The sequence below is a fragment of the Aythya ferina genome (genome assembly GCF_964211825.1).
Source record: "Aythya ferina genome assembly, chromosome: 13".
Classification (NCBI taxonomy): Eukaryota; Metazoa; Chordata; class Aves; order Anseriformes; family Anatidae; genus Aythya; species Aythya ferina.
The window spans coordinates 18,099,687-18,113,114 of NC_140311.1; the positions used below are offsets into that span (position 1 = coordinate 18,099,687).

The 13,428-nt window shown below is 37.6% G+C and overlaps 1 protein-coding gene across 15 annotated transcripts in view; it reads left to right on the forward strand.

Moving 5' to 3' along the window:
• Positions 1 to 13,428, forward strand: part of ACSL4 (acyl-CoA synthetase long chain family member 4) — a 36,798-nt gene that overhangs the window by 11,307 nt on the left and 12,063 nt on the right. For 4 of the 15 annotated variants that reach the window (XM_084534114.1, XM_084534107.1, XM_084534116.1 and 1 more), the window contains 4 exons: positions 726 to 785; positions 9,412 to 9,460; positions 11,698 to 12,216; positions 12,497 to 12,674. In XM_084534114.1, the coding sequence (XP_084390240.1) occupies positions 11,866 to 12,216; positions 12,497 to 12,674 (529 nt within the window). In that variant the 5' untranslated portion in view covers positions 726 to 785; positions 9,412 to 9,460; positions 11,698 to 11,865. The remainder of the gene's footprint in view (positions 1 to 725; positions 786 to 9,411; positions 9,461 to 11,697; positions 12,217 to 12,496; positions 12,675 to 13,428) is intronic. The other 11 variants (XM_084534110.1, XM_084534109.1, XM_084534112.1 and 8 more) reach the window with 5 other exon arrangements.

The window sequence follows — 13,428 nt, forward strand, 5'->3', positions numbered from 1 at the left end:
AAAGTGTGAGATTTTAGCACCACCCCAACAGTTTTAATGCTTGCTTTCCTACCTCTCTGAATTAGGGTTTCTGTTGGAGACATTGGATGCAGGTGTAAAGGGGGGGGAGTGTTTCTGGTGGCTCTTTCTCTAAGGTAATTCTTCTGTGGGACTGTTCCTCAGACAGATAAAGCAGTCAATACATTCATTACACATTACCTATTAGTTTATAAGTTTACCTTCCTGATAAAAAGCTGAACATGAAAAATATTTCTGTAACTTGGATAGTATTCTGTAGATTTAACTTCATAAGTTCATGAAAAGTAAACTTTGAATACCAGGCTACCAAAGCTTTAAAGTTGATGCTATTAAAAGCAGTGCAACATCATAATGCTGGTTTCAACCAAGAGTAAATTTGGAAACTTTTTGTCAGGAAGAGTGTTTGGCAGCATGTTACATGTTTGAAATATCTGAAGGCACTCGGAATTTAGGTGAAAACACAGCACTCCAGACTGGTAACGTAAGGAGTTCCTAGTGGTATCCCCTGATTTAACATGCAGGATCAGTCTACTCGTTTTCTTAACAGCAAGTAGGATTTTGCAGTTGTGTAAGTGATAGCACCAACAACAGCCAACAAAGCTTGCATCACCAATCCAGAAAAATGTTGGATCAAATGGTCTGTTTAGATATGTTTATAACCGAAGAGATGCCTAGAATTTTCACTATTTACTATTTTTCTTTTTTAGATTTTTGTGAACTTATCAGCCTTCTCACCTAGAAACATTTGAGTTGCAATCGCATTAAAAGTAAAGACTGACTTGTTTTTTGGGTACTAGTGAGCAATCAGATTGATGATAACTGGGGAATGGGCACTTAAATAATCCTTACCAAAATCCTGCAACAGTGAACTTTGTCCTAGCATCACTATTATGATCAGTCCGAGTAGTGATAGACTTGGAGTGAGGCCTCTGTTTCTAAGTTGATGGAAAGATTTTCTAACAAAATGAGCTTTTTGAGTATCACTGCATTTGTTAGCAAATAAAATTCTGGTTTTTGTTGCTAACCATAATTTGCTATTGTGATTATTCTGTCCCTTTTTCAGAGCAAAAACATTCCTATAAGTAAGCTGAAGAAATGGTTAACAATGTCAGTTTATTCCTCTCCCTTCCTTCAAAAATCAAGTCTAAGACTGGTTTACCGTCGGATTGATTTAGTGCTGTACAGTTTATTGCTTTTGCAATTGCTACTGTGACTCGTGCTTCATTCTTACTAAAACGATCCAGTTCTCTAAATGTCAAGCCATGCCATCAAGTTTAGAGATGTAGCTGTGTGGTCTGTGCAAGCAGTCACTCCGATTTTTGTTGCCTGAGCTAGCAGGGTTCGAACAAGCCCTTTCAGGAAGCTCTGCAGACGCCCTGTGCTCCCAGGTGGTGCCGCAGGGTAGGACCTGGCAGCGGAGGCAGAACCAGGTGGTAACAGGGCTACACGCCGTGCTGGCAGAGCTGCCCTGCTCTGCTGTCTCTGCTTTGAGCACATGAGAATGACCCAATCCTGTAAACACGTCCTCTGCTGTTTTGCAGAAGCTCCTTGAATATTTTGGACTAAGAATATCAAAAGCTGTCTGCCTCTGAAATTGTACATGTTACACAAGCATGTTGGTGTCTGTGAATAAAAAGTGCCAACGCACTTCTATAAATGTGACTGGCATGTGTGTGGTACACTTTTTTTAAAAAGCAAAAAACAAAACAAAAACCCCACGTTGTTTCAGAGGTCTTTTTTTCTCCTCTTTTTTTCTTCTTTTTTTAACCTTTCTTTCTGTAAGAATTGTGCTAGTCTCCATGTTAATCTCCTGTCTTGGTGTGAACAGTTGTTTGAAGTCTTTCTGCATTTTCTTCCCCATGCTGGTGGCATTACAGCACTCAGGAGATTGAGCAAAATAATATTCAAATCTGTTAAATCTAAAAACTTTAACCTCCACATACTGTGTAAGAGAAAATGTGCTGAAATGTTTTTGTTCATCTTTCTTCCTCTTTGAAGTGTAGCTAAACTCAAAGAACTGTTCCAGTACAGTAAGTCAGTAACACTGTCTCCTCTGGTAGAAAATGCCATGACCAGTGTTACTTCCCTTGCTGCCGGGTAAAACCCCAACTTCCCTGACTAAATTGGTACACGCTGCATGAATCGATACGCTGCATTTATTATCTGTGTACAGCTCATCAATGGACTATACCCCCAGATCGTCTGAATAAAAATTAATGCCTGAATTGCCAAATAATGTTATTAAAATAGCTGTACCCTAAAGATCTCCATGTATCACTAAGCACAACATGAAAGTAGCAAAAAGCAAGTTCACTAACAAAACATCTAGAGTAAAGTGAGTAAAAAGTTGCAGTTTAAAGCCTTGTCTTAGGTGAACCTTTATCTGTGAATTCCAGCTGTGTACCTAGAGATGACAGGTATCTAGATAAGGTGCGTTTGACTAGATAGCTTATAGGATAGGTTCACTGTGTACCAAGCAGCGGATTATGCTCCAACTTAGCTAAAATTAAGACCAGAGGGAAATTCACTTCCTTAAACAGACAAAACACACTGTTGCTGTTTCCCTGGAAATTACGGTGATTATGCAGAAGATTAAAATACGGTTGCTTCCAATGCACTTAACTTTCATTGACTCTCAAACCATTTTCCTCCACAGCTTAACTAGTTACATGATGACAATAAAAAAGCAGAGATGGCTCACGCTTGAAATCTCGGGGGCATCCATTTCAAATGCCCATGGGTGGGGACTCTTTTCTTAAAATTGTGTTTTTAAGTGCACACCCAGTCATCTGTATACCAGGACATCTGTGTGGAGAACATTTCTCAAAATTGCAAATTAAAAAAGCCTCATTCTTTTTGCTTAGTCACAGCAAAGGGAGGAATTCGCATTAGGATAGTGAACTCCAAAGAGAAAAGTGAAAGTGTATTGCCCAACTCCGGTGCTCCTCTTGTTGACAGACCCACAGAATTTTCAAAACCCCATACAGACGTCAGAAAATTCCCTCCCCAACCTGCAGCACACTTTTTTGTAGGCAGAGGCCTACTGATGTAGTAGGAACAGGAACTAACAGGAACATTTACTTCTCTTTTTTTTCATCCCCTCTTTTTTTTTTTTTTTGGTATGCATGTAGTTCATTTTACTACCTAAATTATGATCCCTGTCAGGGAAGAAAGCAAGCTAATGCCACAGATAAAAGACAATGCAGTCTTTGATAGGAAGGATAAATATAAAGTTAGTGGCAGTATTTTTTTGTAGAAATGAAAACTGAAGAGACCCTCTGTTTTTCTGAACTAATACAGAATAGTACGTGGAACTTCAGTCTGGCTTAATTTGCCCACCAGTCACTCCTGGTAAGATATTTAAGAAGAAGAAGAATATAATCTGTCAGGGTAACTGCAGTAAAAGGGAGAAGCTGTTGGAGCACATTGCTGTGTTCAGATCTGAGAGGAGTGCAGGAAGTTATTTTTGCTGGAATCCTTCAATGGAGCATTAAGACGGGATTATGATGGTATCTGCCATTACGCTGCATGCTTGGCTGGCAGACTGGGCTTCTGGTCATGCACTTTAGCATTTTAATGTTTGAGTTGCTCCATTCATAAAAAGGTTATTTCAGAGCAATGCTGATACATTTCAGGAAATTTATAAATATAGGAAGTAGTTTCTAACGTCCAGCTCTCCTCTGTTCATGTTACTAAGCTTTGGTCAAACAGATTGATTAGCTGAATCCTATTGAAAAAATAATGATTTTGTGTTTGCTTTCTCTTTTGTTCGTACATAGTAACGGAGTCATGCTACTGTTTTATTTTGTGTTGGTAAATGCTATTTTACGTTTTAAGTATTTCTGATGTATCATCACAAAAGTATGTACAGTTTCTTCCAGGTCAGGCTGTACAGATGTTTGGTAAGATACCAAACATGAGGTCAGCAAATAAGTGTTTGTATTTAACCTGTGTAGCTATGACAGTATCAACGATTTTTTATTTTATTTTTTTGGCATGTTGAGTAAAATGTCATTAACATTTCTTGTCCAGGCCTAATACCATGACTTGGTCGTTCTGAACTTGAATGCTAACACTTCCGGATTCAGTGAAACAGTTGTACCCAAAAAGGATAAATATAAATGCATTGTCTCTAGATAAATATTACAATGTTTTTTTATCCAGGAAGATTATTTGCTGTATTCCTTCATTTTTACTTGCAAAACACAATGCGCCAGTTGTCCTAATTGCCTTACATTGTGGAAGGATGTTGTTGAAATAATTACTGTAAGCACAGGGTAACATCTTGAGGGGACATGAGCATGCAGTGTCCATGGATATCTTCCTAATACTGACGATAATTCAAAAATGGATAAAAATGAATGTTTAATAGACCCAGGAAAGCAGTTGGCAACTAGAAGCAAAAGAGTAGTTAGAAATTACAAATGTAACTTATGTATCTGCAGCACCCCTCCCACCACCACATTATTTCCATCTGACTTTGAAGATTGTAAAGCACCAGACGTTATTTACATCTAATGTTCCCTGAAAATGCAGGGAAAACTGAGTTCTTAACTTTTCTGTATTAAAAAAAGAATGGCTTTGATTAAATTCTCACTTTGTTGGGAGTGTTGTGATTAGGAAAGCAAAGCAAAATCTAAACTATTCATTGACTGCTGAGTGAGGTGAACTCAGGGCAGAGTTTAAGAAGTTACCAGGAAGAAGTAACTTGTGTGAGTGTTGCTTGTCCTTTCCAATGCGAAGTAAACCAGCTTGACGTGAAATAGCACAGAACAGCATGCCAGTCTTTAGATGTCCGTGTTCCATACAGAAAAAACACAGCGTGAATGTCATCGAGTTCAGTGTGGAGTCTCACTTGTGCTTTTGCATTGTTTTATTTCTCCCTTTTCTAGCTGAAGTGTCTCTCTTTGGCCTGCAGCCAGTATCTTCGATCACATTTTCAAGTCAGAATCACCCTTAAAAAAGTTCCAAACATACACTGGTTATAAAAATTAGCTTTAAGAATTTCCTTGTAGTTACATATTCTGCTAGAGACTGCACAAAAAGTCCATGATATGGACCCATTTTTTTGTAATGCCTAAGTCCAGTTTTAATATAAATTGTTTTAGGAGATTCTTGGGGGACCTGGGGTATAGAATTTCTCAAGGACGGTACATTTTTTGCCTTAAGACTCAGGCAAGAAAACTTATGGAAGATGCAGAAAATAGGGCTTCTGTATTTGTAGGTCTCAAACTTATTTGATCTTCTAGACCACATAATTCAACAATTTTAGGAGTCCTCTACCTCTGTACTTCTGCAAAGCAGCTTGCTATTGAGAAAAAAGCAGGAAATGAAAAGATGATAACTTAAATCTCACTAGTTGGATCGTCAGAGCCATTGAAGTCGCAAGTTCTCCATTGCAAAATGTTTTTTTAAAAACAGACTCAGAAGTAGGCAGTCTATACGTTAATCTTCTTCCCTGGTGTAATAACAATTCTTAATCAACTGTTAAAGTAGGCTTTGCTGAACTTGCATGGCCACAATCCTCTGAAATTTGTCCTTGGTCATACTGCTTGCCTTTTCATGTGCTTATGATTAAAAGTTGGGTGAAACACTACAAATGCATAGCTTTGCTGCTGAACCACAAAGAGTAACACTCATAATGCCTGATAAGTTTTATGTTGAGATGTTTAAATCAGGCTGAAATACATCTTTATTTCTGTATGTTTTCCTTCTTAATTTTTGTACCCTGTAGACAGAGTATTTTGTAGCTCTTGGAGGAGTCTTGAGGCAAAATCAGTATTTTTCAGTTGAGTGTTTTCCATCCTCTTCTGAAATACTGTGTATTCAAGCCAGCAAAAATGACCGTGTTCATTTCCTTTAACAAAAATGCCAGTGAGACAAAAGGCTGCCTTTCACTTCCTTTACCACAAAAACTACGTTTTAACAGCTGAGCTTGCTGTTAGTTAAATTGAGTGCTAGCATACACAGACTGGAGTATAAATTGGATCGGCTTGTGACCTTGTCCAGCCAAGGTTTGTGATCAGGTTACAGCACAACCAGCACAGGCTGGTAAGGGAGGAAGTGCTGGAGTGAATGAGCCGAAGGTACTCGCCGTGCGCCTTCTGCACAGAGCTTAATGAGGAAAAGTAACAAGAGGTGGGCCGGGAGGAAATACTTCCCTGGGTCAGTGGGTTCTCGGTGGATAGTTCTCACCTGTGGATTCTTGCCTTGGCCTTCCATGTTTTTTGCCTTTGGGGCACACAAACAGGCCATATCTTCTCACTAAATGTTTGCTTGCCCTTATGCTACCCTTAGAAGAGACAGTTTCACACCAGCCTGCTAGGTAATTAGGAAATACAGGGTAAGAGTGGCTGGTCTGCTTTCTGTTACAGTTGTACTGGAAGTTGCAGCAACAGATTTATGACATTTGACACTTACAAACTGATTTATTTTCATTTTTCTAATTGACATTAACTGCATATATGTTCTGAGGCCATAAAACAGCAATGATTTACTTTTTTCTTGAAAACAAAAAGGTGATTTTCATTTAGCAACTAAGTAAAATCATTGCATTAACATTTTATCACTCAGCAGTAAGAGACGCAAGACTTCCTAATACTACTTGTGGTTTTGCTGTTTCGTATAGAATCTATATTTAAGAAGGTTCTCCAGACTCCTGTCAGATCTGCTCTATCTGACTTCCCCCCTCCCTCTTTGTTCAGACATAGGTGATACTATTTACACTATAGACACAACAAGAGCTCTTGAAAACTCTTAAGATTTGGAGCCACTACTGCATTTACAGAGCACAGAAGTATTTCTGAAACTTGTAGGCATTACTCTGGAGCTTTTTATTGCCCCTTGACGTACAAAATTGTGTAAGAGGAAAATGTTTAGAAATCTGCCAGTGAGAAAGGAACAAAAATTGAACCTTGCGTACTTTTTTTTTCTACCATGAGTAACTTGCATTGATATTGGCAGTTTGTTTTTATATATAAAAAATATGATCTAAACACTCAATCATCTCCCTTAGCTTTTATTCTTTCAGTCTTTCTAACCCCAAAAGAGTTGTAATTAGTCACAATATTATTCTAACTCTTACATAGAAATATTCTTTCATTCTTCTGTGTGACAGGTATGAATTTGGAAAATCAAAATTTGTAAAGAGCCTGGTAGTATGCGCTTTTTTGTTTATCATGTTTAAGCTTGCTGCTTCTTTTTGACAACATAGTATTTCTCAGGCTTTCTGTACTTTCCTTTTTAAATACTAAGCTTTGAGTTCCATCCAGTACAGGAACAAATTCAAGACTAGTAGATATTGATTAAATTCCCTTCCAAAACCAGACTTTAATTAATTCCCAATGTATTTATTTTTCCACTTATAAATTATGCATGTGTATTGTGCTTTCCAAAATGTTTCAATCTGCCCCAATGCTAGAGAAATGTGAACAGTTGTTACTTATTCATACTGGATTGTTTTGGAAGATTTCAGTACTTCCTGAAAGGAGTCAACCTTAAATAATTACGTTAAAGCCAGAAATGTGTCTCCATTTGAAGTTGGAAAGAGCTCAGTCATAGGAGAACCAGGATTTCCTCCAGTGTTGCTTTTAAATTAAACAAGCTTCTTACTTTGCAGATTTTTTTAATCTAAAATACTCTCCTTTTCCTATCTAATGTTATCACTCTTACTAGAAGACTTTCTTAACATAACGAAAATACATTTAAGAAGTTGCAATGAATGTTTCAAATGGATCAGAAGTTTGTTTTCATCTAATGATGAGATGATATAGCAATTTGGATCCCTGTCAAGCTTCTGAACACAAGAGGAAGAACAGTAAACACTGTCATTCATGTACTTTCAGTCCTAAGCCTTTACAGTGTTTCAGGTTTGGCTAATTAAAGCCTTTCCTAGTGAAGATAATAATTGCTGCTTTAGTAGAATTAAACTGCATAGGATAAGATTTCTAGGCACAGACACTTTAGGTTTTGAGTTACACTTAGAAATGGTAGTTGTATGTGCAAAAGCTGGGAATGTTGTTTCTGTGCTGTCTGAATACTTGAATGGAAAGAAGACAAAGGCATTTCCTCTATGAACAGTCACCTCCAGGCGTATAAACCCCTCTCCTTGTTCCCTACACACACCTGCGCTCTTACTTAGTCCTATAAGCTTGTATGACTACTTAAAAGATATTTTTTTGTTTATATGTGTATATGTATAAATAGCATAGCTGTTACTTGTTCCTTCTCAGTTAAATTAATGAAAAGTTATGAAAAGTGCCTGTCCTCTGATTTCAAGCTTTGTTCCACAGCCCTGACTCCCAGACAAGAGTAAAGGGTTGCATATTATCTGTCGGAAGCTTTTAAGTGAAAATATCGAAGTCACATTACACCCAAAGAATATCTCTTCCATCTGTGGCATAAAATACAGTACTGCTGCTTGTATGAGCAATCACATCGGTTACTTGTTCCCTGTAGCAAACGTGAACTCTAGAATTTCTGTAAGCCCCCAGCATGTACTACTAATAAGGGACAGCTTACCTCATGAATGAGGTTGCTGAAATGTACGCTGTAACATACCATTGCAAATGACAAATGAACTTCAGTCTGCAGAATTGCCATTTCAAAATTGATAGAAGAAGCCTACTCACTTGAGGAGAATGCTTTGGAAATGCTGAAAACACAGCTATCTAGAAGAGAAACTACGTCTGGTTTTGATTTGTTTTGTTATCTTAGGCTTTCTTAGTCATGCCTGACGCACGCTTATTGCTGGGAACATGCGTCTCCTACATCAGGAACTGGAAGCTCTGCTGTTTCCAAAATAGATAGATAAGCTTCCAAATATTCCACTTCAATTGCACAATTAAAGGAAATAATAAATTTTGTAAGTCAGTATAGAATATTACGCATTCTAAATATTCTCATGTTACATAACAGCTGCTATGAGTGCATGCCATTTTTTGTGTGACTACACTTTCATTTGGGAGCAAAGTTTACTGAGAACCGTTACTTTGGTGGCAGCATGCGTTCGGCTTGCCTCACAGCTCTCCTTGATTGTGCGTTGATATGAACATTGCATCTCTCATTGTCCCTTTCTCTCAAAGACTAATTAAACTTAAAGACAGTGAAGGCATAAAGTATAATTTGAATAGCTAAGTTTGGCTTCTAACCAAATGGAATTGTTGTCTAGGTACATCTGCAAGTTCATTATGTCAGCCTGTTATGCATTATATTTAAAGTATGATAAATATTTATTGGGCATGAGTGTAGGACAGTGTAACGTCAAAGGCTAGTCGTCTTCAGGAGCGTTAGAGGAGAGATTGGAAATGGAAATAATGCTTTCCTGCATAACATCCTTTCTGCAGGGCAAAAAATACCCAATCTCTAATACATTTTTCTTTTCTGTTTTAATAGAGGTCTAATTGACGCTGAATAAAACCCGGCCATCACTGTCAGATAGCTTGTAAGTATACATGTGTGTGTAAATGTGTGTATGTGCGTGTATGTCTTTTTCTGGATGTTCAAAGGAAAAGGTCAAGTGTTTCTTCTTGGGTCTTAGCAAGTTTTTCCAGCGATTTCTGTTAAGAATTCCAGCTTATTTATGTCAAAATATAAGCACTTTAAATTGCCACAAATGTGTACAGATTAGCTGAGCTCCCTGTTTATAAACACTTTTTAAAGTATCTCAAACTAATCTGAAATTTCAAGATGAATGAAATGCAACCTTTAACATTTGCTTATGTGAACTTTAACATAACTGGCTGCAAGTGTACAAACAAAGTGTGCTTGTACGTGCACTTCACTCAAATGCTAAAAGCAATTTCAACAGGGTACCAGTTTTAGGACAAAACAAACCTCCCCCGTTAAGACCCTTTTATCATAATTTTATGATTTCAGGCAGTATTTAGAACATTCTGATGAGGTTTCCGTGTTAGTTTTAGCACTATGGCTGGCTTTTGTTTTAAATACAAGCTCAAGTGCTTCCTTTGGATCACTGAATTAACTGGAATGAAAATACCACATAAGATTTGTAATATAAACCGGTGACCTTCATTTTAGAGAACTGGAGCTTGGGAAAGTAAAATGATATGCCTTCTGCTGAGGTTTGACTGTTTGATGAGTAGTTGATGATGAAGAGGTTAACTAAGGCAGACTAAGCATGTAAGTTTTGAAAAGAATGTAGAATTTTCTTTTTTTTAAGAAAGTATGCACTCTTTTTTTCTGAACAAGTCTGAGCTTAGTTTCATACTTCACACTATCATTCAGTAGCAACTTGAGATTACAAGTTTTATTAAAAATATAACAACATGGTGATGATGTTACTTCAAGTATCTGAAGATCTCTTAATCTTATATTACGTCAAATGGTGATGATATTGGCTACAGCGCAACTGCAGACAATGGAATTCTTATTAAAAACTCCAACAAGCTATTAATACATTTCTGTTGTGCTGTTAATAGCAGCTGTCTTGTTTAACCTGAAATGTTAATTGTAGCCTCCCTCACCTGAGGTGGCAAGTACATTAATAAAGGTACATTTTGAGGTGTGCCTACATTCTTTTAATTCCTGATGGAGCCCTGAAAATTTCCCTGTTCTCATCCATTCCATTTACCAGAATTTGTCTGTGAAAGACTGGGCTTTGCTATAAGCTAGTCAGTATTTACTTCCCTGCGTCTGAGCTCCTGCTCTTTTGCTAGTGCACCTTTGCCTGCTATTTTTCCTGTCGTGTGCATTGTTGGCGTGTTTGCATGCTGTGTTTGCATGCCGTCCAGATGAAGATAAGCACCTCTGTCTTTTATGTGCCAGTAGAGACTAGTTACAGGGAAGTGGGCTAGCCGTGACTGTGGTTTGTTGCAATGGTTTTGTTTTTCTCCTATTTCAGTCTTTATTCAGGCCCAGTTCTCCTTAATGAAGACAGATTTCTGACGTTCTGACAAAATCTTGCTAAATTATGCTTTATTTTAAATTGGATTGCATTTTCCATACCTGGAGTTCAGAAATACTGAAACAGTTGCTGGTTTTTTTGGTTTCCTTTTTTAAGGAGGGGGAAGAGAGGCCAGGGAGAGGAGAATCTATGTAATTGATCCCTTTCCAAGAATCTGACAATCATAGACAAAAATTAGTAAATCAAAAATACAGTTGTTGTGGCAAAGTTAATAAAGCAATTTTGGAATATTCTTTAGCTTACATGTGGGTTTTTCAATACTCTATATCCAGATATATTTTAGTCTAAATATAAATTGATACAACATTCTGAAAGGCAGTAAGGAAACCTACTGTGTCATTCCATTGTAATACAAATATTTAGGGGGAAAACAACTGTTGACCTTTCTGATAATTATGCAATTGTAGCATTGCACAAGTAGCTTAAACACAATATTATGATGTGAGAGGACAGACTTTATCTCTACAGCTCTGAATTATTCCAACAGAGATACTGGGGAAAAGTCTTCGAAAAGTAAATATTTGTGGATGCAACAAACAAGTATGGAAAACATTCATCCTCTTTAATCTTCAGAGCAGTACGCTGCTGTATCATGCAGTCTGTTAAATCGGTTAATTCAGTCTCCTTGGTCTTGATGCATTTGAGGTGAAATCTTAAAGAATTAAAACTATGGACTGACTGTAATATTACTAATTTAATTCTTTTTTTTTTTTTTTTCTTCCTGCTCTCTGCTTGGCTCTGGTCTTCACCCACAGGTGTCCACTGTTGGCTCTCAAAGGTTACTAAAATTTTAGCAGCTGCCTTGAAACAGAGCTACCTAAGCTTCACTTATCGTTGCTTCTTCCTACGCCATACTGCACTGCTGCTTTTGCTCTTGCCTGCTTCAGAACACAATAAGAGATTTTCTTTTTTAAATACCTGCAATGAAACTTAGGCTAGAAGTATGCACCATTCTTTTGCTGCCTGTGTACTTGTTAATATCTGTGTACAGTATGCTTGTATTTATTCCATGGTATTTTCTTACCAACGCAAAGAAGAAAAAGGCTATGGCAAAGCGTTTAAAAGCTAAACCCATCTCGGACAAACCTGGAAGCCCCTACCGTTCTGTCACTCACCTTGACTCACTAGCAAACATAAACATTCCTGGAGCAGACACATTGGACAAGCTGTTTGACCATGCTTTAGCAAAGTTTGGGAAAAAGGACTGTCTTGGGACCAGAGAAATACTGAGTGAAGAAAATGAAATGCAACCAAATGGAAAAGTGTTCAAAAAGGTAAAGCTTACAATTTTGTACTTAATTCTGATTTGGTTTTAAGCTGCTTTGCATCTTGCTTCACCAGCAGAGGCCTCATTAGCGGTCTTCCTTAGTCTTCTCTTTATAATATAAAATATCCAGTAGTTAAAGAATAACACGCTACCTGATGCACTATTTATTCTGCTTCAAGCAAAGTGAAAGCACTTGTGGTGTTAGGCACCAACTCAAGTAAGCAGGTAGTGCTGTACCAACAGCTTCTTGTAATCACAGGTGTGTTTTCTTTTGTTCCCTGCCCCAGTTAATCTTAGGAAATTACAGATGGCTGTCCTACGAAGAAGTAAATCAGAAAGTGAGTCGCTTGGGGAGTGGACTGACTGCCCTGGGACTAACCCCGAAGAGTACTGTTGTCATATTCTGTGAGACCCGAGCAGAATGGATGGTTGCAGCTCTAGCCTGCTTCAAGTATAACTTTCCTCGTGAGTGCTGAACTTGTTTGCTTTGAGTATATTTTAGAACCACTCTGCAGCACAGCTTTGCTGTTAAGAATTTTGAATGTTCCAATCCTGTCACTAATGGTATGAGAATTTAATAGAGTTGCTCCGCATGTAGTCCGATATTTGTAGGTTTCCAGCCTATTCTATGCATAGCAGAGAATTTACTTGCTCATACTTATGAGATTATTCTTCCTGATTTTATTGTAGCAGTATTTTAGGTATTAGAATAATGGAAAGGTACAGATACTACTCAGGTTTTATAAAATATTCTGAAGACTTGGTCTGGGGGAAATGCAACCACCATGGAACGTTTATAGCATTTCCTGTCTGTAATCTGACTTCCACATCTGACACATGAAATGGCTATTGGAAGAGAGAAGAACAGTAATCAAAATTATATGCTAGTCTGAGGGTTTTTTGGTAACACTTTTAAGTTGCTCAAGTTCATTACCATGATGTATATGCTTTTTTTATTTATTTAAGCAGTCAAATGTATAAACTAACCTGAGGCATACAAACTTCTTGGTGAAGTAGCAAAGGTTCCTAGAGAGTAATGTAACATTTCTCTCTTTTTGTCCTTTCTATATGATCCCTACTTCACAGGAACATTAACCTCCTTTAATGTTTCTTGGAGGTTAAATTTGAGACAGTAGCACAATATTAAAGGAAAGTACTTTTCTCGGTAGAAAAGGTGAACTCCTCAGTGCTTGTGGGACACTTAATGTCATTTCTGTGA